The 26,582-nt window shown below is 42.5% G+C and overlaps 1 protein-coding gene across 1 annotated transcript in view; it reads left to right on the plus strand.

Moving 5' to 3' along the window:
• The window catches only part of LOC115130412 (contactin-associated protein-like 5), a 186,953-nt gene extending 160,730 nt beyond the window's left edge, over positions 1–26,223 (plus strand). The window contains exons 14-24 of the mRNA XM_065019166.1: positions 10,529–10,685; positions 10,931–11,058; positions 11,197–11,367; positions 12,789–13,007; positions 15,891–16,130; positions 17,257–17,481; positions 18,902–19,035; positions 21,923–22,010; positions 22,594–22,797; positions 23,172–23,231; positions 23,975–26,223. Coding sequence (XP_064875238.1) covers positions 10,529–10,685; positions 10,931–11,058; positions 11,197–11,367; positions 12,789–13,007; positions 15,891–16,130; positions 17,257–17,481; positions 18,902–19,035; positions 21,923–22,010; positions 22,594–22,797; positions 23,172–23,231; positions 23,975–24,216 — 1,868 coding nt within the window. The 3' untranslated portion in view covers positions 24,217–26,223. The remainder of the gene's footprint in view (positions 1–10,528; positions 10,686–10,930; positions 11,059–11,196; positions 11,368–12,788; positions 13,008–15,890; positions 16,131–17,256; positions 17,482–18,901; positions 19,036–21,922; positions 22,011–22,593; positions 22,798–23,171; positions 23,232–23,974) is intronic.
• The last annotated feature ends 359 nt before the right edge of the window (positions 26,224–26,582 follow it).

Here is a 26,582-nt window from a genome sequence, read left to right on the forward strand (position 1 = left end):
GGTTACACAAATATCATAACATTTCTACACTATAATTGTAGTCAAACTAATACCCAAACAGAGATTCAGTCAAAACAAAAATCGCATTGATTTATCAAGACCAGTCACCATGCTTGTCAAAGAGTAGCGTGAAACTGTGCTAAAATAGTTGTAGGCTATTGCTTCTAACTTCAATATGCTCTATACATTTACAAGACCTACGCTTTTCAGCACATTACTCAACACTAGTGAGACTCATGTTGCCTACAGTATATCGAAAAATATGACGTGACTCTCCGCCAATAATTAGATAGATAATAATTACATTGGAGTATATTTCTTTAATTCAGTGATATTTATTCCCATAGTAATTCGTTATGGATCCATAACTAAATACACATCGGCATTTTGAAAGAGTATTTTTATAATTATTTTATTAACAAAAGCATAAATATGCCATTAGTTACATTGTTTTGGTATGAACGTGCAGACTGGCACTATTATGCCATTATTAGTGCAATGCCCCTTAAAGTGTTACTCTGTGCTACCCAGGGTGGAGTTCCACCGTGCCTCATCCCTTTCCCATGGGCTAGGTCTGTCTTCTGTGAGCGGCTCTGCGGCCTATCCCGTGCCCCCTGCCCTTGTGCCTTGAACCTCGCTCGCTTTCAGTGGATACAGCAGGAGAACTGCAAGGCAATCCCATTGCATGCCACTCAGGAGCATTGACCAATATATATTGTCCTGCTAATAACAGGGTTAATAATATATCTGTGAATATCCAAGGGGATTTTATATAATAATAATAATAATCGCTTTGTTTAAAAAATACAAATATTTTGGAGATTTCGTTTTCAAATAACGTAAAATGAGCGAGGGGGGGAAAGGACATTCTTGAACATGGGGTGAGTCATTGTTACTAATTTGTAAATAAAGCCATTTAGTTATTTAGAATTATTTCTGTTTTTAGTGGGAGAGACAGAAAAACCCTACAGTCATCTCATGGGTCTCCCAGTCGAGGCCGGCCCAGGTATTGAACCAGCATATGTAGCAAGACAGCTTGCACTGCTGATGCAGTCTTAGCCCATTGCACCACTCAGTGTACAACGGGGCTGGTCGGCAGTGGGCTACCATACTACAGTAAGAGCAAAATAAAAAAACATTTGTGTAACAACAGTTTTAGTAAGTAATACTGTAGTCGTGCACAAAAGTCAGTTTCTATTTAGGTTTATGTCGCCCATTCATTGTCAGAGACACAGTAGGACCCAAAAGCATAATCAGTGCTCTAACTGGATTACAGGCAGCATTCGCACTGAGCTAAAGGGTAGAGCTGCCACTTTCAAGGTGCGGGAATCTCTAACCCTGAAGCTTACAAGAAATCCTGCTATGCCCTGCGACAAACCATCAAACAGGCAAAGCGCCAATACAGGGCTAAGATTGAATCATGCTACACCGGCTCTGACGCTCGTCTTATGTGGCAGGGCTTGCAAACTATTACAGACTACAAAGGGAAGCACAGCCGCGAGCTGCCCAGTGACACAAGCCTACCAGATGAGCTAAATCACTTATATGCTCGCTTCGAGGCAAGCAACACTGAGTCATGCATGAGAGCATTTTAGCTCTTCCGGACGACTGTGTGATCACTCTCTCCGTAGCCGACGTGAGTAAGACCTTTATAAACAGGTCAACATACACAAGGCTGCGGGGCCAGACGGATTACCAGGACGTGTGCTTCGGGCATGTGCTGACCAACTGGCAGGTGTCTTCACTGACATTTTCAACATGTCCCAGATTAAGTTTGTAATACCAACATGTTTCAGGCAGACCACCATAGTCCCTGTGCCCAAGAACACAAAGGCAACCTGCCTAAATGACTACAGACACGTAGCACGCACGTTCATAGCCATGATGCTTTTAAAGGTTGGTAATGGCTCACATCAACACCATTATCCCAGAAACCCTAGACCCACTCCAATTTGCATACCGCCCAAACAGATCCACAGATGATGCAATCTCTATTGTACGCCACACTGCCCTTTCCCACCTGGACAAAAGGAACACTTATGTGAGAATGCTATTCATTGACTACAATTCAGCATTCAACACCATAGTACCCTCAAAGTTCATCACTAAGCTAAGGAACCTGGGACTAAACACCTCCCTCTGCACCTGGATCCTGGACTTCCTGACAAGCCGCCCCCAGTTGGTGAGGGTAGGTAGCAACACATCTTCCATGCTGATCCTCAACACTGGAGCTCCCCAGGGGTGCGTGCTCAGACCCCTCCTGCACTCCCTGTTCACCCACCACGCCTGCATGGCCAGGCATGACTCCAACACCATCATTAAATTTGCAGACACAACAGTGGTAGGCCTGATCACCGACAACGACGAGACAGCCTATAGGGAGGAGGACTGAGACCTGGCCGGGTGGTGCCAGAATAACGACATCACGCTACAAGGTTCCCCAAGGGCCCCCCCCCCCCACGCTCAACTCAAAAGATGGCGCACAGAATGCAAAAATATTCTTAGAAATATTTAACCTCCACACATTAACAAGTCCAATAGCTCAAATGAAAGATAAACACCTTGTTCATCTACCCAGCGAGTCAGATTTCTAAAATGTTTTACGGTGAAAAGATAGCACATATTTATGTCAAACCACCACCAAAGACACAGCCAAAATATAGCCATTTTGTCGAACAAAAGATGCAATCACAAACGCAGGATTAAAAGAAAAATAATTCACTAACCTTTTGAAAATCTTCATCAGATGACAGTAATAGAACATGTTACACAGTACATTTATGTTTTTTTCAATAATTTTATATCCATAAATCACTGTTTACATTGACGCAATGTTCAGAAATGTCCGGAGAAATTATATATAACTCCGCCAGATAACAGCAATACACATCATAAACTTTGACTAAATATACATGTTCTACATATAGTTAGAAAGATACACTGCTTCTTAATGCAATCGCTTTGTCACATTTCTTTTTAACGTTACAGAAATCGTTCATTTTTCAATAATCTGAGACGGCGCTTAGACATAAGCAATATTTCTCTGCTATGTTGGAGTCAACAGAAACACACAATTACAACATAAATATTCCCTTACCTTTGATGGTCTTCGAACATAATGTAGTGGAAGAAGTCATACTTACCCAAAACATCGTTTGGTTTCAATTAGTGTGTCTTTGTATTAGCATATGCTGCAAATTCCAGCTGAAATACTACCATAAATGACTTCTGGTCACGAACAGTTGCGCATCAAAACTTCGAAATGACATATTATATGTCGACTAAACTGGTCAAACTAAGTGCAGAATCAAGCTTTAGGATGTTCTAAACGTACAAAACTATTATCTAATCTCTCGGACGAACGTGCTTGTTGGCAGGCTATCTGGAACAAAGGAACGTGCCTCCAAGAAGCGCGCTCCCGTAACCTTGAATTTTCTCGCGACACTCAGTCTTTAGCTTACCAAAAGCTCAAAACACGCGGGATTTGCACAATTAAACGCTGTACTGAATGAGGACATCTAGTGGAAGAAAGTGTCTCCAGATCCATAGCTGGTTGGGAAGGGTGGGGGCGATGACGTCAAAGTTGCCCCAACTTTTAGTACTCCAAAAATAGTTTGGGAGATTGCCTGCCCTGTGAGTTCTGCTATACTTACATACATAATTCAAACGGTTTTAGAAGCTTTTGAGTGTTTTCTATCCAATAATTATTATTATATGCATATATTAGCAATTTTGGACAGATTTTTTTTCAGTTTACTATGGGCACGCAATTCATCCAAAGGGGGCAGTATTCTGCCTATCCTCAACCTATCCCTCAACGTAACCAACCAAGGAGATTATTGTGGACTACAGGAAGAGGACGACCCCGTTCTCATCGACAGGGCTCTAGTGGAGCAGGATGAGAGCTTCAAGTTCCTTGGTGTCCACATCAACAACAAACTAGAATGGTCCAAATGCACCAAGACAGTGGTGAAGAGGGCACGACAAAACCTATTCCCCCTCAGGAAATTTAAAGATTTGGCATGTGTCCTGATATCCTCAAAAGGTTCAACAGCTGCAACATCGAGAGCATCCTGACTGGTTGCATCACTGCCTGGGACAGGAGACCGTCTCTGGAGGCTCCAGACTGGAGGACGTCGCTGGACGCTCTAGACTGGAGGCCATCTCTGGAGGGTCCAGACTGGAGACCGTCGCTGGAGGCTCCGGACTGGAGGCCGTCGTTGGAGGCTTCGTGCCATGACTCCTCGCTGGAAGCCTCGTGCCATGGATCATCACTGGAGGCTTCGTGCAATGGATCATCACTGGAGGCTTCTTGCCATGGATCATCACTGGAAGCTTTGTGCCATGGATCATCACTGGAGGCTTCTTGCCATGGATCATCACTGGAGGCTTCGTGTCAAAAACAAATATTTATTGCGATGTGTACAAGTACTCAGCTCTGTCTCACTGGAGGCATTGTTCTGGGGGCGAGCACAGGATACACTAGCCGTGCAGGCGCACTGGAGGTCTTGAGCGTAAAGCCTGCACAACCCGTCCTGGCTGGATGGTGACTTTGGCCTGGCATGTGCGGGGCGCAGGCACAGGACACACTGGGCTGTGCAGACGCACCGGAGACACAGTGTGCAGAGCCGGCGCAGGATATCCTGGGCCGTAGAGACACACTGGCGGCCAGATGCGCTGAGCCGGCACCCTCCGACCTGGCTGGACTCTAGTCCGGACGATTCAGGGAGCTGGAAGGTAGCACACCGGGCTGTGAACGCGCACTGGAAACACACTGCGCTCCACCGCATAACACGGTGCCTGACCAGTATGACACTCTCCACGGTAAGCACGGGTAGTTGGCTCAGGTTTCTAACCTGACTCAGCCAAACTCCCCGTGTGCTTCCCCCCCATTTTTTTTATTTTTAGGCTGACTCTCGGGGGATGTACCGTGGGGTTGGAATGCATCTGACTGATGAGAGCAATGATGTATTCCTTGAGTATTTAGAGTTGGTCTCTTCAGTCTCCATCATCTCCGTAGTAACAAGGCACACACAGTAGAACACACACCACAGTCCCCGTCCATTGCCACTTAACAATGCTCTTTTAAGAGCCACCTAATAGAAAAAAGATAAGCACACAACGTGCGGGCCGGTGTGTGTGTGTCAGGACAAGGATGGAGGTGTCAAAGAGAATGGTTGAAATGTATCCTCCGAGAGGTGAACCCAGGACCTTCAGATCCCATGATTTTGACTTTAATGCTTTACCCTGTCATGAACACATTTGTCTTGACACTCTATTTAATGGACAGTCTGGAGATGACAGGAAGATGTTGTTGTTGTTCATGCACCCAGTACTGATTGAACGTTTATTTACAGTGGGGCATAAAAGTATTTAGTCAGCCACCAATTGTGCAAGTTCTCCCAATTAAAAAGATGAGAGAGGCCTGTAATTTGCATCATAGGTACACTTCTGGAGACACAAAATCCTACAATGTGATTTTCTGGATTTTTTTTCTTCTCATTTTGTCTGTCGTAGTTGAAGTGTACCTATGATGAAAAATACAGGCCTTTCTCATCTTTTTAAGTGGGAGAATTTGCACAATTGGTGGCTGACTAAATACTTTTTTGCCCCACTGTATTTAGCTTGGTAGAAAAAAACAATGTTGTGTTGAAAACGGTAACATTGCTAACCAGGTTAGCAAGCATGGTGTTTTCTTTTGAATGTGCAAAGGTCAACGCAAGCAAAGATGTTGGTGTTGAATACAAGAATGTTCACCCGCACACCCCTGGCTACTTTTTACTTGGATGGCAACTTCAGGTTTTCAGGAATAGTAACTTTACACTGTATTAATCGGTTAGCGCACATTTGGATTAGTACCTTAACTAACCTGTACCCCCGCACATTGACTCGGTACTGGTAGCACCTATATATAGCCTTGTTATTTTTTATTTTATTCTGTTACTTTTTTCATTTTATTTTATTACTTTAGTTCATTTAGTAAATATTAACTCTTTATTGAACTGCATTGTTGATTAAGGGCTAGTAAATAAGCATTTAATTTTAAGGTCTTACACCTGTTGTATTCAGTGCATGTGACAAATAACATTTTATTTGATGTCAGAAGAGAAATTGCATTAACAGAGGGGGCATACTGAATCAATGCATAAGGTAAGGGCTGTAACTCTAGCTAGCTACATTGCTAAGCAAGCCAGGTTGACTAGTACAGTGGCTTGCGAAAGTATTCACCCCCCTTGGCATTTTTCATATTTTGTTGCATTACGACCTGTAATTTAAATGTTTTTTTTATTTGAATTTCATGTAATGTACATACACAACATAGTCCAAATTGGTGAAGTGAAATTAATTAGTATTATAAAAAGAAATTTAGCTGGAAAGTAGTGTGTGCATATGTATTCACGTATTCACCCCCTTTGCTATGAAGCCCCTAAAAAGGATCTGGTGCAACCAATTACCTTCAGAAGTCACATAATTAGTTAGATTACACACAGGTGAACTTTATTTAAGTGTCACATGATCTGTCACATGATCTCAGTAGATATCCAGCTGTTCTGAAAGGCCCCAGAGTCTGCAACATCACTAAGCAAGGGGCACCACCAGGAAAGTGGCATTATGAAGACCAAGGAGCTCTCTAAACAGGTCAGGGACAAAGTTGTGGAGAAGTACAGATCAAGGTTGGGTTATAAAAAAATATCTGAAATTTTGAACATCCCACTGAGCACCATTAAATCCATTATTAAAGAATGGAAAGAATATGGCACCACAACAAACCTGCCAAGAGAGGGCCACCCACCAAAACTCACAGACCAAACAAGGAGGACATTCATCAGAGAGGCAACAAAGAGACCAAAAATAACCCTGAAGGAGCTGCAAAGCTTGACAGAGGAGATTGGAGTATCTGTTCATAGCAACACTTTAAGCAATACACTCCACAGAGCTGGGCTTTAAGGAAGAGAGGCCAGAAAAAAAGCAATTTCTTAAAAAAATAAATAAGCAAACACGTTTGTTGTTCGCCAAAAGGCATGTGGGTGACTCCCCAAACATATGGAAGAAGGTACTCTGGTCAGATGAGACTAAAACTGAGCTTGTGGCCATCAAGGAAAATGCTATGTCTGAAGCAAACCCAACACCTCTCATCACCCCGAGAACACCATCATGCTGTGGGGGTGTTTGTCATCAGCAGGGACTGGGAAACTGGTAAGAATTGAAGGAATGATGGACGGTGCTAAATACAGGGAAATTCTTGAGGGAAACATGTTTCAGTCTTCCAGAGATTTGAGACTGGGACGGAGGTTCACCTTCCAGCAGGACAATGGCCCTAAGCATACTGCTAAATCAACACTTGAGTGGTTTAAGGGAAAACATGAACATGTCTTGGAAGGGCCTAGTCAAACAGTGGAACCCATCCAACTTGAAGCAGCAGGAGCAGTTTTGCTTTGAAGAATGGGCAAAAATCCCAGTGGCTAGATGTGCCAAGCTTATAGAGACATACCCCAAGACACTTGCAGCTGTAATTGCTGCAAAATGTGGCTTTACAAAGTATTGACTTTGGGGGGGTGAATAGTTATATACTCTCAAGATTTCAGTTTTTGTCTTATTTCTTGTCTGTTTCACAAGAAAAAATATTTTGCGTCTTCAAAGTGGTAGGCATGTTGTGTAAATCAAATGATACAAACCCCCACCTAAATCAATTTTACTTCCAGGTTGTAAGGCAACAAAATAGGAAAAATGCCAAGGGGGGTGAATACTTTCACAAGCCACTTTATATGGAGTAACGTTAGCTAAAGGCAATGCAAAATGATCAATGCCCATTGCATGTATTATACACTAGCAACATGGCATTTCCCAAAGTTTGGTGTTCATCAATCAATCAAATGGTGCTATACAGAAACCCAGCCTAAAGCCCCAAACAGCAAGCAATGCAGATGTAGAAGCATGGTGACTTGGAAAAACTCCCTAGAAAGACAGGAACCTAGGAAGAAGCCTAGAGAGGAACCAGGCTCTGAAGGGTGGCCAGTCCTTTGTTCTAATGTTCATAGATGACCAGCAGGGGGACCAGCAGGGTCAGATAATATCACAGTGGTTGTAGAGGGTGCAGGTCAGTTGGCAGCTCAGTATCTAAGGAGTAAATGTCAGTTGGCTTTTCATTGCTGAGTATTCAGAGGTCGAGACAACAGGTGTGGTAGAGCGATAGAGTGAGTCAAAAACAGCAGGTCCGTCACAAGGTAGCACATCCGGTGAACATGTCAGGGTTCCCTAGCCGCAGGCAGAACAGTTGAAACTGGAGCACTAGCACAACCAGGTGGCCTGGGGACAGCCAGGAGGGGGAGAGAGAAAATTAGAGGGTGCATACCTAAATTCAAACAAAACACCAGATATGACAGGAGATTTACACCAGATATAACAGACTGACCCTAGCCCCCCAGCACATAGACTATTGCAACATAGATACTGGAGACTGAGACAGGGGTGGGTCAGGGGACACTATGGTCCCGTCCAACAATACCTCCAGACAGGGCCAACCAGGCAGGATATAACCCCACCCACTTTGCCAAAGCACAGCCCCCACACCGTTAGAGGGATATCAACAGACCACCAACTTACTACCCAGGGTAGAGTATAGCCCATGAAGATCTCCTCCGCCGACATGGTTAAACAATATCCCTATACTCTCACCAGTTTTAGCCTTAGCCAGCATCATCTTTAGATTAGCCTTTACTTCGGTAGCCCTGCCCCCTGGTAAACAGTGTATGGATGATTATTTTTAAGTCTAATATTGCAGGTAATGGAGTTGCCAATGATTAGGGTTTTCAATTTGTCAGAGCTAATTGTGGGAGGATTCGGCGGCTCAGACCCCATAACGGGTTTTAGGAGACACCTGATAAGGCTTGTCCTCTGACTCCGACTCGTTGCTTAAATTGCCCTTGCCTAACAATTGCATCTGAAGCTGTGCTTGCAACATGGCTATCCTCACTATAAGGCAATAGTTATCGTGTATATTATGAGTACAGCGACTACGATTAGATTGTGTAACTGGTGTGAAATGGCTAGCTAGTGCGCGCTAATATCCTTTCAATCGGTGACGTGTCACTTACTCTGAGACCTTGAAGTAGTTGTTTCCCTTACGCTGCCAGGGCCGTGGCTTTTGTTGCGCGATAGGGACCCTCTGCATACATCAACAACAGTCACCCTCGAAGCATCGAGGAGAGGGATGGAAGCAATGCTGAGGCCGTCGATGTGTGCAGAGGGTCCCTGGTTCGAGCAATAACAGGCAAGGACTAACAATAACTAACATTAGCAGCGCTCGGATGATTACTATCTTGTTTTTGCTTATTTGTTTGTGCTCTGATTACACACAAGTATCAAGGCCAACATTTTACACAGTTGACTTCAGCCATGTGAAAAACTTTCCATAACAAAATATAGCTAGCTTCCTTTGCTTGTAGCTTGCCTCTCATCCGACTGGTGTTAGCTAGCTACTAGCGCTTTTGCTGCACAACCCAAGTGCTTTGGTCCGGTTTTAGAACTCTGAGATTTAGCTGAAAAGATGATAGCATTGTCAGAAATATTTCAAAAAGGTAGCACATCATTGGTTCTTAATGGACACAAATTAGCATGTGAGAGCGATAAGATGTACATTTAATCAAAACTGTTGCCCCTACAAACTTATTCAGTCCGAAAGGTGGAAAGTCCAACGGTCACTTTATGGAAGCTGAAGTCTCGTTCTTATCTGGCGCCTAGATATTGAGCTAGGTCACGGCAATTATCATTTTTTCTAACGACCCTGTTAAAAATCCGGTTCAGGGTAACGGCCGCACAGCTCATGAGCAAAGGCATCAAGTTGATTTGTGAATGTACAACGACAATCCTCCCAAACAATTCATCTTATTTCCATATAATTTGTTATTCCCTAAACCATTTTTATTCTATTCAGCTTTGTTTCAATTGAGTAACAATGTAAATTTGACATGATGAACAAAGGCAGAAGAATACTGGATATCAAGCTTTGATGCTGTGTAATCCGTTATCCCACAAAATACACTGTCAGAGTCAGGCAGTGTGACTTGAATAGCACCACTGTCACAACCCCCCCCATGACCACACTTCAAATTACTCTCATTGCATTACTCATTACATCCCATTATATGGTCCCCACCCTCCCACCACCCTCCTGTGTTAAAAGTACAGTCTAAGAGCTGAGAGGCTGCTCCCTGCAGGCCCATAGTGTCTCTCAGGCAGAGTCATGTTGTGTTGATAGAAGCCTATAACTATGCAGATGGCTGAGAGGATACTTCCTGCAGGCCTGTAGTGTCTCTCAGGCAGAGTCATGTTGTGGGACAGAAGACTGTAGCAGGGCCACTTACAGATGCTCCAGGAAATGAGCCCTGTGAGTCTAACTGACATCACTGAGGACTCATTGACACAATGCCATGGGATACCAAAAGATGCCCAGGGCTCTAATCACATTCACTGTGCAGATTCTGTTTCTCTACATGTGGACCTAATTGTAATCCTGTGACTGGTCCAGATGGCAGCCCTCTGTCCTGGTGGGTGGACCAGGGTGGAGAGAGACGGACCTACTGGGGAGGCTTCCTGCCAGGTGTTCAGCAGTGCTCCTGCAGCCTGGAGGAGAACTGCATGGACATGAACTACTTCTGCAACTGTGATGCCGACACAGACTCATGGTAACTAGGCAAATGTGTCTCTCTGTCTACTGTCCATCAATATGATTTAGCTACAAATTTTCTTGTGCTTGTCCATCTATATTTCTACATTTTAGCAGTATTCAGTATATTACCTTGTGTCAGACGGAGATTTTCTGGAAGAAACCAAATGTATCAGCTTAAGTGGGTCATGACAGTGGTGGGAGGGGTTCATCATTGTTTGATTCCTTCCACAGAGAGCATACTCTCCTGTCTGTCTATTGCAGGGCTAATGACACAGGAGTACTTTCTTACAAAGAGCACTTACCAGTGAGTGAGATCGTGATTGGAGACACCAACAGAACTGGCTCTGAGGCGCTCTACAGAATCGGCCCGCTGCGTTGTTATGGCGACAGTAGGTGAACTGTTTTATTTTGTAACATTTTTATCTTACAGGTGGTCCCTTTGAACATCCTTGTTTTTCCAGGCAAAATGCTGAGTAACTATTGACTGTGTTCAAACTTAGAAAATATGTGTATTTCCTATTTTCTAGAGTCTGTGTGGAATGCAGCGTCCTTCTACCAGGAGTCATCCTACCTGCACTTCCCCACCCTCCAGGCAGAGCTCAGCGCTGACATCTCCTTCTACTTCAAGACCAGCGCTCCCTCAGGAGTCTTCCTGGAGAACGTGGGCCTCAAGGACTTCATTAGAGTGGAGCTCAGCTGTGAGTCTGTGGACCACACACACACACTCACACAAGCATGAGAATGCCACACACAGACACAAAACACACACTCCCACACACACACTCATACGCATACATGCACACATACACATTCCAAGCAGACTTACACTTGATAATCCAAATTATAAGATGTATAATAAAGTACAATTACAGTCAATTTAGCTACAGCACTATATCATCAAGCTGTCAACTTAGTTAAAGCACTATATCATCATGCTGTCAACTTAGTTAAAGCACTATATCATCAAGCTGTCAACTTAGCTACAGCACTATATCATCAAGCTGTCAACTTAGCTACAGCACTATATCATCAAGCTGTCAACTTAGCTACAGCACTATATCATCAAGCTGTCAACTTAGCTACAGCACTATATCATCAAGCTGTCAACTTAGCTACAGCACTATATCATCAAGCTGTCAACTTAGCTACAGCACTATATCATCAAGCTGTCAACTTAGCTACAGCACTATATCATCAAGCTGTCAACTTAGTTACAGCACTATATCATCAAGCTGTCAACTTAGCTACAGCACTATATCATCAAGCTGTCAACTTAGCTTTGAAAAGAAATGTATAATTCCACTAACAACAATGTAATCAAATAGAGATCAGAAAATAAGCCATGTGCCTAGAGAAAAAGAGAGAGAGAGACAGCAACACAATTAGACCCAACCAAATCATGAGATAACAAAACGATAATTACTTGACATATTGGAAAGAATTAACAAAGAAACTGAGCAAACTAAAATGCTATTTGGCCCTAAACAGAGAGTACACCGTGGAAGAAAGCTTTGATTAGTGAGCATAGCCTTGCTATTAAGAACGGCCGCCGTAGGCAGACCTGGCTCTCAAGAGAAGATAGGTTATTTGCATTCTGCCCACAAAATGAGGTGGAAACGGAGCTGCACTTCCTAACCTCCTGCCACGTGTATGACCATATTTCCCTCAGATTACACAGATCCACAAAGAATTTGAAAACAAACCCAATTTCTATCAAGTCCCATTTCTATTGGTTGAAATACCACAGTGTGCCATCACAGCAGCAAGATTTGTGACCTGTTGCCACAAGAAAAGGGCAACCAGTCAAGAACAAACATCATTGTAAATACAACCCATATTTATGTTTATTTATTTCCCCTTTTGTACTATTTGCACATAATATGTCATTTGTAATGTCTTTATTCAACCTTTGTGAGTGTAATGTCTACTGTACATTTGTATTGTTTATTTCACTTTTGTTTATCTAGTTCACTTGCTTTGGCAATGTTAACATATGTTTCCTATGCCAATAAAGACCTTAAATTGAAATGAGAGAGAGAGGGAGAAAGAGAATGAATGTTTGAAGGATGAGTTCTCTGCGACCTGACTGTCAGCTTGTGTCCCTGTTCTGTTGCCTCAGCTCCGTCCGTGGTGACGTTCTCCTTTGACGTGGGAAACGGGCTGGTGGACCTGGCCGTCAAGTCCCACGTACCCCTGAATGACAGGCAGTGGCACTATGTGAGGGCGGAGCGCAGCGTGAAGGAGGCCTCCCTGCAGGTGGACCAGCTACCCCTGCGCTTCCTGGAAGCTCCATCTGAGGGACACCTCCGCCTCCGGCTCAACAGCCAGCTGTTTGTGGGTAGGATTGGCCTCATAGTCTCAGTCTCAACAGCCAGCTGTTTGTGGGTAGGACTGGCCTCATAGTCTCAGTCTCAACAGCCAGCTGTTTGTGGGTAGGACTGGCCTCATAGTCTCAGTCTCAACAGCCAGCTGTTTGTGGGTAGGACTGGCCTCATAGTCTCAGTCTCAACAGCCAGCTGTTTGTGGGTAGGACTGGGCTCATAGTCTCAGTCTCAACAGCTAGCTGTTTGTGGGTAGGCCTGGCCTCACAGCCTTAGTTTCAGTTTCAACAACCAGCTTTTGTGGGTAGGACTGGCCTGGTCTCATAGCCTTAGTCTCAGTCTCAACAGCCAGCTGTTCAAATCAAATCAAATGTATTTATATAGCCCTTCGTACATCAGCTGATATCTCAAAGTGCTGTATAGAAAACCAGCCTAAAACCCCAAAAAGCATGCAATGCAGGTGTAGAATCACGGTGGCTAGGAAAAACTGCCTAGAAGGCCAAAACCTAGGAAGAAACCTAGAGAGGAACCAGGCTATGAGGGGTGGCCAGTCCTCATGGCTGTGCCGGGTGGAGATTATAACAAAACATGGCCAAGATGTTCAAATGTTCATAAATGACCAGCATGGTCAAATAATAATAATCACAGTAGTTAGCGAGGGTGCAGCAAGTCAGCACCTCAGGAGTAAATGTCAGTTGGCTTTTCATAGCCGATCATTGAGAGTATCTCTACCATTCCTGCTGTCTCTAGAAAGTTGCAAACAGCAGGTCTTGGACAGGTAGCACGTCCGGTGAACAGGTCAGGATTCCATAGCCGCATGCAGAACAGTTGAAACTGGAGCAGCAGCACGGCCAGGTGGACTGGGGACAGCAAGGAGTCATCATGCCAGGTGGTCCTGAGGCATGTTCCTAGGGCTCAGGTCCTCCGAGAGAGAGAAAGAAAGAGAGAAAGAGAATTAGAGAGAGCATACTTCAATTCAAACAGGACACCGAATAGGACAGGAGAAGTACTCCAGACATAACAAACTGACCCTAGCCCCCCGACACATAAACTACTGCAGCATAAATACTGGAGGCTGAGACAGGAGGGGTCAGGAGACACTGTGGCCCCATCTGATGATACCCCCGGTCAGGGCCAAACAGGAAGGATATAACCCCACACACTTTGCCAAAGCACAGCCCCCACACCACTAGAGGGATATCTTCAACCACCAACTTACCATCCTGAGACAAGGCCGAGTATAGCCCACAAAGATCTCCTCCACAACTGAAGGGGGGGCGCCAACCCGGACAGGAAGATCATGTCAGTGACTCAACCCACTCAAGTGGTCCTAGGGACGGCATGAAAGAGCGCCAGTAAGCCAGTGACTCAGCCCCTGTAATAGCGTTAGAGGCACAGAATCCCAGTGGAGAGAGGGGAACCGGCCAGGCAGAGAAAGAGGGGAACCGGCCAGGCAGAGACAGCAAGGGCGGTTCGTTGCTCCAGAGCCTTTCCGTTCACCTTCACACTCCTGGGCCAGACTACACTCAATCATATGACCCACTGAAGAGATGAGTCTTCAGTAAAGACTTAAAGATTGAGACCGAGTCTGCGTCTCTCACATGGTTAGGCAGACCATTTCATAAAAATGGAGCTCTATAGGAGAAAGCCCTGCCTCCAGCTGTTTGCTTAGAAATTCTAGGGACAATTTAGGAGGCCTGCATCTTGTGACCGTAGCGTACGTGTAGGTATGTACGGCAGGACCAAATCAGAAAGATAGGTAGGAGCAAGCCCATGTAATGTTTTGTAGGTTAGCAGTAATACCTTGAAATCAGCCCTTGCCTTAACAGGAAGCCAGTGTAGGGAGGCTAGCACTGGAGTAATATGATCACATTTTTTGGATCTAGTCAGGATTCTAGCAGCCATATTTAGCACTAACTGAAGTTTATTTAGTGCTTTAGCAGGGTAGCCAGAAAGTAGAGCATTGCAGTAGTCTAACCTAGAAGTGACAAAAGCATGGATTCATTTTTCTGCATCATTTTTGGACAGAAAGTTTCTGATTTTTGCAATGTTACGTAGATGGAAAAAAGCTGCCCTTCAAACAGTCTTTGTGGGTAGGACTGGCCTGTTCTCATAGCCTTGGTCTCACGCTCAACAGCCAACTGTTTGTGGGTAGAACTGCCTTTCTCATAGCCTTAGTTTCAGTCTCAATAGCCAGCTGTTTGTGGGTATGGCTGGCCTTAGTAATATAATATAACCCCTCTTAGGAAATAATTTATTTCAATACACAGACTTTAACAGTGGCCTTTCCCCTGACAAGTTCCACCAGAGATATACTATTGTCTCGGTATATTTGCTATTTTAGGATTTATGATAGCCTCAAATAGACAATAGGTCACAGTATGAATGATCATATTCATTATGATTATTTCACAGTCAATTTCTGCTTATACCAAGGCATTACACACATGAATGGGTTTCCTATAAGACATTACCTATAAGCTTTCCCTGAGATTAAACCTTTGGTTGGCCATAAATCTTGATTTGTCATTCAAGCGCTTTACTGTTTCTTCTGCTTATAATGTTTGCAAAGGTCTGCCCAACACTTCATCCTAATAGCTATTCTTCCATATTTGCATATAGTTAGTCTTAATGAGCTCCAGAGTTGTCTTAGATACTTAAATCAAGAGTTGCAGTAAGCAGTAGGCTACTTTAGCCTCCCGGTGAGTTATTATGTATCACAACTAGACTACAAATGTGTTATAACATTGTTATAGGCATTATGAACTAGTTATAACCTGTGGTTTCTCCAGGGGGAACAGCAGCTAGTACTCAGTAGAATGTGATGCGTTATATACTAATTGTGTTATAACACTGTAATAAACATATGAACTAGTTATAACCTGTCGTCCCTCCTCCAGGGGGAACGGCGGCTAGGCAGAGGGGCTTCTTGGGTTGCATCAGAACTCTGACTATAAACGGTGTGACCTTTAACCTGGAGGAGCGGGCTAAGATGACCCCGGGGGTGAGCGCTGGCTGCCCCGGCCACTGCAGTGGCTCCAGCAGTCTCTGCCACAACAGCGGGAGGTGCATTGAGAAGAACAGCGGCTACATCTGTGACTGCTCTCAGTCTGCCTATGGGGGGCCCTCCTGCAAGGAAGGTGTGTGATGATATGCCCCCCAATAACTAGATGTAAATGGGTTCACTCATGATATTGTTGTTTGATGAATTATTGAATGGAAAAAACAATTGACACAATGATTAAGACATAAGAAAAGGCTTACATTTCCAAATGAAGATGAATCATGTATCTAATGCAGTTGGTACTTGGTACTCGCCGCCAGGTCCTCGTCATACTTCATGTATTATACAGTAGAATGATGACATTCATATGCAACCGTTACTGTACAGCTCTCCACTCCCCTGCCGAAAAGTGTTGGGTCTTTTTTTTTTTTTTTTTTTTTTCCTTGCCAGGTTTTGAGCCCTCCCAATCTAGAACAAAAAGTGCAACTCTTGAGCAAAAAACTTTGTGTATCCACTACTGCATGTGTGGGATTCTTGAATATGGTTCTTAGCTTCTTTTTCTCTGAACTACTGGATATACTTGTACCTGAGCCACTTGCAAGTTAAGGAAATTCTTACCTTCAATCATTCTCAAGAAAAATAAGCAATATTGACCTATCTTAACTCTTTTCTGTAGATGCTCCTTTATTTCCAGCATCTGCTCTTGTGTGGGTAGAGAGCCTTCAATTCTTTATTCTCTTTCCACTAAGTCATGATGACTTATTATGAAACTTAGTTATAAAAAAAATAAAACTTGCTGAGATTGTGCTTAGACTGCTATATAATTATGCAATATATATATTTCCCATTCATTAATTTTGAGGAGAACGGGAGAAGAGAAAATAACAGAATGCTTTGAGGGGTATTCACTTTGCTCTTGAAGTGGAGGTGTTGAGATCAGTGGCTTTCAGAGTGTAGATTGTGCTCCATCTGAAAAAGAGATCAAATCTAGGCCTCCATTATCATGGAGCAGACACGTCTTTGACAAAGGGTGGTCTGTTTCTTATAGGATGTACATTTAGTTCTATTTTGTCCAATGAAATTGACAGAACGTGCATTCATCAAGAATGTTTTTAAAATGTTTCTTCTGACTGTTGCTTTGGTTTAGCTAAAAACAGCTACAATTTGATTAACATTATTTGCTCTCAACAATTTATATTTTGAATTCAGTGTATTGCAGTATGTCTGTCCAAATGATCCATTCTCTCTCCCTGTCCCTACAGAGGTGTCTGTGTCGTTTAACAGAGAGTCGTCGGTGACCTACACCTTCCAGGAGCCTTTCTCTGTGATGCAGAATAGGAGCTTCCAGGCCTCCAGTGTCTACAGAGGGAACAGCAGGGCCAGAGAGAACATGGCTTTCATCTTCATGACCACACAGAGCCCTGCCATGCTGCTCACTGTCAGCACCTTCAGCCAGCAATACATAGCAGTCATCCTGGCACGCAACGGTAGGGACACCTCTACTACTCATTTGTCAGTATTACAAATAATGTAATAATTTCTGAGGTGTCCATTTACACCTCATTGCATTTGGTAATATGAGTGAAATTCAATATGCTTCAAACATATTTCCAGATTTGTATTTGGACTCTGATGGGAAGAAGTTGGGACTCACCAAGGCTTTAGTGAAGGGTGTTATAATGACTCCATTAGCTGGCAGAGGGCAACTCTAAAATCAGAATGTAATCTCATTATATGGAAGAGAGTGCTAACTATTGCGTACTATTTACTCCAGCTGAGTGTTCTCTCCCATTGTACCGCACAGCAAAGAGCTGAAAAAACCACTTTGCCTTGCACAACTTTCAACACAAAGAATGCAATTCGTTTCATAGAAAGATGGATTTATAATCCCTTGACAAGTATGGAAAAAGTAATGTGTCATGTTTAGAATATTTCCATCCATCACATAACAGACAGGAATAAAAAAAAAATAAAAATTTAACCTTGACAGATCCAAGTTCAATGGCGCGTCTAAGCCTATTCTGCCGCATCCATAACGAAGCCTTGATCACGCACCTTAACCTCTAATCTGACAGCCTTCCATGTTGTACAGAAAGCCCATCAGCATCGTGTTGAGTGACGCCCTGTGTTTCTTTAAGTATTTGCTCTTTTGTTCAATCGGAACGCGTGGATGAATCACACCTTTGTAAATATGGGAGGATCAGGAGGACACTTCATCCACAGTAATCTCAGGCACCCGGGCACTGTCAGGGAGTTCTCAAACACAACATAAATCCCTTCACCAACCGTGCTGGAATTGTAATATTGACCAACTTCACTTGATAATGCAAAGCTCTCTGCCTCTCTGATCTAGTGTGGTATGTGTGTGGGAGGAACATTTGGTGCATATTGACATATTCAACACAGGGCAAAGAGTTTAGGCTGCTCCATGATACATATTTATGTCTAAAGAGGTAACTGTGGGGGTTTCAATAGAGAAGTATATTTTTACAGTCATAATGCTATTTTTGTTAATAAGCTTATCTTAATTCCAAACTCATTTCTATTGATTGATATGAATTTAAAATAAAGGTTTGTAGGTGAAGGTGAGGTGAGCCACCTCATGAGATAAGTTTAGCTATTTAAATGTTATTCTCAAGCCTCCAGCTTGGGACAATCGCATCGGCACAGCTCATGGATAATGTCTGTATTCAAAGAACAAGGCAATATTGTTTACAAATCACCATGAGGGCAATTGTTGATTTCATGTTGGTGCATACTTTAGCCCAAATGGTAACTGGAGATATTCGAAATGTCCTCACATTGACTTCAATGCGTGACTTTAACAAGTCCAATAGTCAACAACTTAATGTAGGTTTAAGATCTTTCAGTGCATAGTTTTCACCCAGTTTGTGTTGTGGTCTATAGGGAGTCTACAGATCTGGTACCATCTCCATGTGGACAGGAGGCCAGATGTGTTCAGTCCCAGACCCTCCAGCCTGGCAGACGGACATCTCCACCGTATCAGAATCCACCGTGAGGGAAAAGACGTCTACCTACAGGTGAGCAATGGATACATTTACAAAAGGTGTAGATCCTGTGCATTGTAATTCCATCACTACATATGGGCATGTCAATCCTCATTAATAACCCACATAAATATTTGTCTAGTGGAGTATTTGCATATGATCTCAGTGATCCTTGTCCCAGAGTATGTGTTAGAGCAGGGGTACTCGATTATTACCCTTTGAGGTCTGTATCCTGCTGTTCTATCAGATAATTAATTGCACCCACCTTGTGTTCTCGGTCTAAACCAGTCCCTGATTAGCAACAATGAAAAAAACTAGCTTCGAGGTCCAGAGTTTGAGGGTATTAGAGATACAAAACAGCAAAATACTGATCCTCGTTTATTTAAGAGGAGACATTTTAAAAAGTTTTCTCCTAAAGGGTTTTTAAATGACATGTTCTACTCTGATTTAGCCACTATCTCCTGTTTTCCTGACCCTGAAAAATGTCTCCTCCATATGTATTGCTTTGGCAGATAAACACACCCCTTTAAAAAAATTCAGAGTCAAAGAAAGATCCAACCCTTGGTTTTCTTCGGTGCTCTCTGAGCTCATTCAAATTAGATAATCAGGCCTGGGCCAAAGTAAGGAAAACTGAATCTGTAGTAGACTCGCAATCTTTCAGGCAATTGAGAAACATATGTACTATCTTGATGAGGAAAGCTAAATCAAGCCACCTTTTTTAGCTCTATCTCTGACTCTGCTGGGGATCCTAAGCAAGTTCTGTCTGACTCTGGCATCATAACAGAGAAGAATGGGATAAATTATGTTTTTAGTCATCATTTTATCTCGGCAGTGTAACGGCGTTCGTCTGTTGTGGAAAGAGAGTCGGACCGAAATGCAGCGTGGTGGTTACTCATGTTTCTTAAATGAAAGAAAACGGAACGATACATGAAATAACTGTGAATACAAAACAACAAACGGAACGTGAAACTTATTACAGCCTATCTGGTGAATACACAAAGACAGGAACAATCACCCACGAAATACAAAGCGAAACTGAGGCTACCTAAATACGGTTCCCAATCAGAGACAACGAGAATCACCTGACTCTGATTGAGAATCGCCTCAGGCAGCCAAGCCTATACAACACCCCTAATCAGCCGCGATCCCAAAACTACAAACCCCAATACGAAAAACAACATATAAACCCATGTCACACCCTGGCCTACCCAAACATATAACAAAACACAAAATACAATGACCAAGGCGTGACAGGCAGGCTTTTTATTTGAGAGAAACTGTGGTCTAATTAACCCTGGACAGTCAATTGACTGCTCTTCCATCTGCCAGCTGACTCGATGGTTAAACCATCAACTTCTAGTGAATCTTTGTTTTCATTTCAACAATTTACTTTTTGTGAATTATTAACTGGGGCTGACATGCCTGATTGCTCAATCATTAACCCCTGACAATTATATCTAGTACTATATCCAAGGTTTAGATGACGGCCCATGTACTCCCCCTTCAGAAAGGTGACCTTTGTGACCTAATTCATTCTTGCCCTATTTCTAAACATAGCTAAAATATTATAGTCCTTGATTAACTCTCAGCTAAGATCTTACTTATCTTTGAAATGCATTTAAATTGTACATCAGTCGGGTTTTCGATCAGGTCATAGCACTATCTCTATGCATCTCTAGTTATAAATGATGTGGTTGACTTTATGGATAAAAGGCAACATTGTGCTGGCCTTCTTCATGGACCTGGCAAATGCTTTCGATACTGTTGATCACTCACTACTAATTCACAAGCTTTCCTCAATTGGCTTAGACCAGGCTGCATGTAAATTGTCTAGATATTACTTGACAAATAGAACTCATTGTGTATCTACTGATACAAATTGTATTTTATAATGCATATTGATGAGTTAGGAAGCTGAGAATTAAATTGGGCTTCTATGGAAATAGGTCCTGCCTCTCGCTAAATAGTAGAAAGCAGATTATTCAGTCAACATGGCGACATCATCTATAGCGACGTCATCTGCCACTTCATTAAAATATTGAGAAGCCGTTTATCATATTATGGGCAACAGTTTTAGTACTGCATTCTCTACCAGAAAGTTGGTTGGCCCTCTTTGATGTCACGTAGGTTGATACATTGCTATGTTTTCATTTATAAATCTCTTTTACCAAAACTGTACCTACTGTAACATATTTACTAAACTTTAGACATACAAGTTACCACACCCGGTCTCGGGGATGGTTAACTCTGGATATTCCTTTGGTCTCTACTGAGACAGGTAAATCCAGCTTTTAGGTTTTTTTGCAGCTTATTTGTGGAACAATCTTCAAAATGTTCTTAAATGTGATGTTCTGCTGCCTCTAGGTCCATTCAGAAAGCTGATTGAGGACCTTATTACTGATGAAAGTGTTTGTTCTGCTGCCTCTAGGTCCATTCAGAAAGCTGATTGAGGACCTTATTACTGATGAAAGTGTTTGTTCTGCTGCCTCTAGGTCCATTCAGAAAGCTGATTGAGGACCTTATTACTGATGAAAGTGTTTGTTCTGCTGCCTCTAGGTCCATTCAGAAAGCTGATTGAGGACCTTATTACTGATCAATGTGTTTGTTCTTTATGACTGTGTTTTTCTTTCTGCTTGCATTTTTGTATTTACATTTTGATGTGTGTATTTTCTGTCATCTATGTCATTTAGGGCTCATCTGTAAAATAGACTTGGTCTCAGTATGACTCCCTGATAAATAAAGTTTAAATAAAAACATTTAACAGATGTATACCGCTATGAGAGTGCATTGGTACTACAGTAAACGGCAGCCATTTAAATGAAATAATGTCATATTCAATCCATAATGTATTGAAATGTCAAATGGATTTGTAATTCCTGTAATCCTCCTTATTGTTTGATTATTTTTCACTTTCCCTCAGATCGACCAGGACATCCACAGGAAGTACACCCTGTCATCTGATGCAGAGTTGATCTTAATCAGATCCTTGACTTTGGGCATAGTCGTCGGTAAGCCTTCCAATGAAATTCTACTGCCATGCAGGGAGCTATTTTGAATAATGGAAGGTGTAGGACCATTTAGTGGGACCATACTATGATACTCCATGATAAGTTTAGGTTTTTCACATGTTCTGTTTTTGACTTAATGTTCAAATGCTCATAACAATTTCCCAAAATGTTCATACCCCGTCTCAGAACTGCTTTTGTAATCGCAGATTTAAAGATTTTGACCATCATTGCTGAAGGATGATTATTTTGTATATCCCTCACTGCTGTTGCCATAGAAACATGTATATTTAATTCTGGATGGAAATAATGGTGAACCTAATAAAGACTGAATAAAGATTAATTGATGGGACCTAAAATGGTGCTGTTTGAAAGCACAGAAATGTCTTAAACAATAACCTAGACAGAAAGCAAACTCTCACCTCCTCTCCCTCCCTTTCCCGCTCTAATGAAGATCTATTAAAAATGCTCTGCATACATATCTTCCCCAATGACTCATTTGTACATCATGAAGTATGTTTTGTAATTTTTAGTTTTTAGTGGGAGACTGCTGCTATAATGCTTCAATGTTAATTCTGTATAACAGGAGGTGAGAATTTTGATGAGGAAGTGATGCAGGCAGGATCTAAGGGCTTCATTGGCTGCCTGTCCTCCGTCCAGTTCAATCACATGGCTCCACTGAAGGCAGCACTACTGAACCGTGGCAGCTCATTGGTCAGTGTACGGGGTCACCTGGTGGAGTCTAACTGTGGGGCTCCGGCGGACTCAACAACCTCACACCCACTCTCAGGTAAGTGCTGCTGTTGTAAAAAACAGTCTCCACTCAGCTAACTGGATAAAACAAGTAAATGAGTTCCTTTACTCTGCCACAGCTGTTCAGCTTTCACAGCGGAAGCCATTTGGAGCTGTGTGGAATCGATTGTGGATGTTCCCAGTCTCGCCTCCTGCTTAAAGCATCATTATTACATTTCAGATGAATCAGGAATGAGTCGACAATGAGCTGAAGCCTGCCAGCCTGATGGAACTTTTGTTTTTCATTGTTTACGCAGTTAAACAAATAAGTTATATTCTGCCACATACACCCTGTTGAGGAACATCCATTTTGCTGCACAGCTCGTTCACTCATTACTGAAAGATAATGAATGGGCCTTTCTTCCCTGCCAGATCAAGCTGCGAAAACAAACAAAGATAATGTCAGCCTGCATGCCTCGGCAGTCATAGGAGGTTTGTTTCTCTATTTTATCTTAATTTATTGTTTCGGTGTTAATATGAAACTAGTCCCAGATGTCACTTTGTTTCACTGTCTTTCTTCCTCTCTCTCTCTCTTCCTCTCTCTCTCTTCCTCTCTCTCTCACTCTCTTACCTCACAATGGCTGTCCCTCTGAAGTTTTTTGTGAATGGGGTTCCTCATTGTTAAAGCTGCAATATGTAACTTTTTGGGCGACCCAACCAAATTCACACAGAAATGTGTGTTTATAGATCTGTCATTCTCATTGAAAGCAAGTCTAAGAGGTGGTAGATATGTTCTATGTGCACTATTTCTATGCGTCCCATTCTTTCGTTACGTTTTTGCATCTTTTACTTCCAGTTTTGTACACCAGCTTCAAACAGCTGAAAAGACAATTATTTTTGGTTATGGAAAATATGTTTCACAGCAGTGTAGATGGTACAATGATGATACACTATAATTGCTTGTTTTGTCACATATACAGTTCAAAAGTGCTGGACACACAACTAGCTATTTACATGTAAAAAAAATAGGGGGGAATAAACAGTGCAATGGGACTATTAAGCGAACTATTCTAATTTTAGCAACCAGGTAATGGAGCAGTGATTTCTGCATAGTGCATTTTTATTAAGTCCAGGATAACTTATTTCTAATAAATTGAGACGTACCATGATATGAGTCATGACCCCAGCGCCCCTCAAATGTTATAACTAAAATGGCTGCCCTTGCTCCCCCGCAGGTGTGGTGTCAGCAGTAATCTTCATCACTCTGTGTGTAGTGGTGGTGATGACCCGCTTCCTGTACCAGCACCGGCAGGCCCGGAGAGACACAAGCATCAAGGAGAAGGAGCACCAAACCAACCTGGAAATAGCCTGCCGGAGAGAAGCAGCCTACCAGGCAGAACCAGCCTACCGGACAGAGTGCCACCTCCATGACAGTCATAGCTCCACCCTCAGGGACAACAGGGAGTACTATATCTGACCACAGTGTCCAGCCAAGCCTTCTAGCCATCGCCGCTTACCTCTCTTCTGTTTTGTCTAGCTGTCTGCACAGGAGGAGGCAGCCTTTTTCCTCCCTCCTCTGGGGTAGAAATTAAGAATTCCTTCTCCTTTAGGGAACTGTGGGAATATCCTGATGGGGAATTTCTTCCCGTTTCTGTGTAGATACTCCGTAGGACGGGACTTGTAGCTGCAAATATGTTGACCGGCCGGCTCACAAATGGTTGTGATGGGACAGGAAAACAGTGCCATGAGAGATTGAAGCATATGGATATGGTGCAATGGATTTATCCAATGACAGAAATACACAGAGTCTGGAAAGATTAGAATATTCAATGTTATGGGAAAAGTGGGCAATGTTATGGGAAAAGTGGTCAATGTTATGGTAAAAGTGGGCAATGTTATAGTAAAAGTGGGTAATGTTATGGGAAGAGTGGGCAATGTTATGGGAAGAGTGGGCAATGTTATGGGAAGAGTGGGCAATGTTATGGGAAAAGTGGGCAATGTTATGGGAAGAGTGGGCAATGTTATGGTAAAAGTGGACAATGTTATGGGAAGAGTGGGCAATGTTATGGGAAAAGTGGGCAATGTTATGGTAAAAGTGGGCAATGTTATGGGAAAAGTGGGCAATGTTATGGGAAAAAGCCACAATGGTGTAGATGGCCAAGATTAAACTATCCCACTGTCGTGTGGGGAGGAAATCTCCCGATGCACAGAAACTACACACAGATGCACTTACTCCATTTCAAATACTTACGAAAAGGACGAGAAGTTCAACAGCTTTCACATCTGTGCCATTGATGTAATACAGAGGGTCAATACAGAGTGGCTTGCCTTCAGAGGGCAGGGAGACTATTCAGCCACCATTTTGATGGTAATTACAGTACCGCGGTGCAGTGCTCTGGGAATGGTTGAAAAGGCTCAATGCAAAGGCCTTCTGAGATAACATAATATTAAATAACACATTGGAGTAAGAGACGTATTGTTTTACTGATCTTGATAATGCAGTGATTAATTAAGATTAAATACAAAATGTTATATATTTAAATTTCATTAAATCCCTAAATAAAGCCATTTAAAAAATGACATCAATACAAGAGACAGGTGCCTGGACCGGTTTCCTACATTTTTCTTTGGAAAGTTCAATTGAAAATCATTGTTCTTTCTGCCCCGTGTTCTTGAGGTTTCTATGCCATAGGCTAGGCTGCTTTGTATTGCTGCAAGGAAGAGAATGTAAAAAGAACCCAGCTGACTGGAACATCTGCTAGCTGTCCCCTAGCAAGAGAACCAACCCATCACATCCCACTCAAGTGGCTGCCGGCCAAGGGTTAGAAGAGTCTTCAAAGAGCTGCCATATACAAAGCTTTAGTTGTTCCTCATCTTCTCATAAGCTCTTTATCTTTTCTTTGTACTTTTCATTGTTTCGTTTGGATTGTTTCCTCAAGCAGCTATTTGTTCTGGCACATCTTTGATCCTGGTCATGCATTGGTGACCATTTTATATCTTATTTCTTATTTGAAGTTTGTAATTCATTGCTTTTGTACTGATTGTCAACAGTATCCCTATGTTAGATCTACATTATAAGGTGATTAGTGTTTACTAGTATTGGATGATGGATGTGGATGCTCAGCTTAGTTTTATTTTCCACCTAAAATGAAGAGGGAAATTATCATCAGTGCAAAATAACCTGGTTTGACAGTTTAGAAAGAATAAAAACAGAGAATGAAAATTCACACGTAAAACTCTTTCATGAGCAACAATTCATATACACACCGTCACAAAATAATAAGATTGGCTGAGTTATTGCCTGAAAACATTTTTCTTTCAAATTAAAGTGTCCTTGAAAGCAAGTTATAATTAACCTCTGAGACTCCTATTTGTACTTGTTGATATTGTGATTACTTTGAGGGCCCATTTTGTATGGCTATAATTGTACAGGTATATTATGAATATATGTTTAATAAAACCAAACATTCTTTTTGAAAAATAATTAACATTTTCCAGATGTTTCGTGCTACATAACCTCTATCACAACCATTCTCTTTCTTCCGTTCACACACATTTTTGGGGCTTTGAATACGGTATGTGTGTTTGCATTTGTTGGTACATGTGTGTATAAGCATGTACAGACCAAGGATGGGTGGTGCTGTGTATTCTGATGAAGTAGAAACATGCATTAGGTGGTGTGACACTACGTCCCGTCTTCCTCCAAACGTTGTTATGGTAAATAGGGTACAAAATGGAATCTGACCTAATTCAGTCACAAAGCCAGAACATTACATTGACCAAGGATGGGTGGTGCTGTGTATTCTGATGAAGTAGAAACATGCATTAGGTGGTGTGACACTT

This window comes from Oncorhynchus nerka, linkage group LG1, assembly GCF_034236695.1.
Source record: "Oncorhynchus nerka isolate Pitt River linkage group LG1, Oner_Uvic_2.0, whole genome shotgun sequence".
Taxonomy (NCBI): domain Eukaryota; kingdom Metazoa; phylum Chordata; class Actinopteri; order Salmoniformes; family Salmonidae; genus Oncorhynchus; species Oncorhynchus nerka.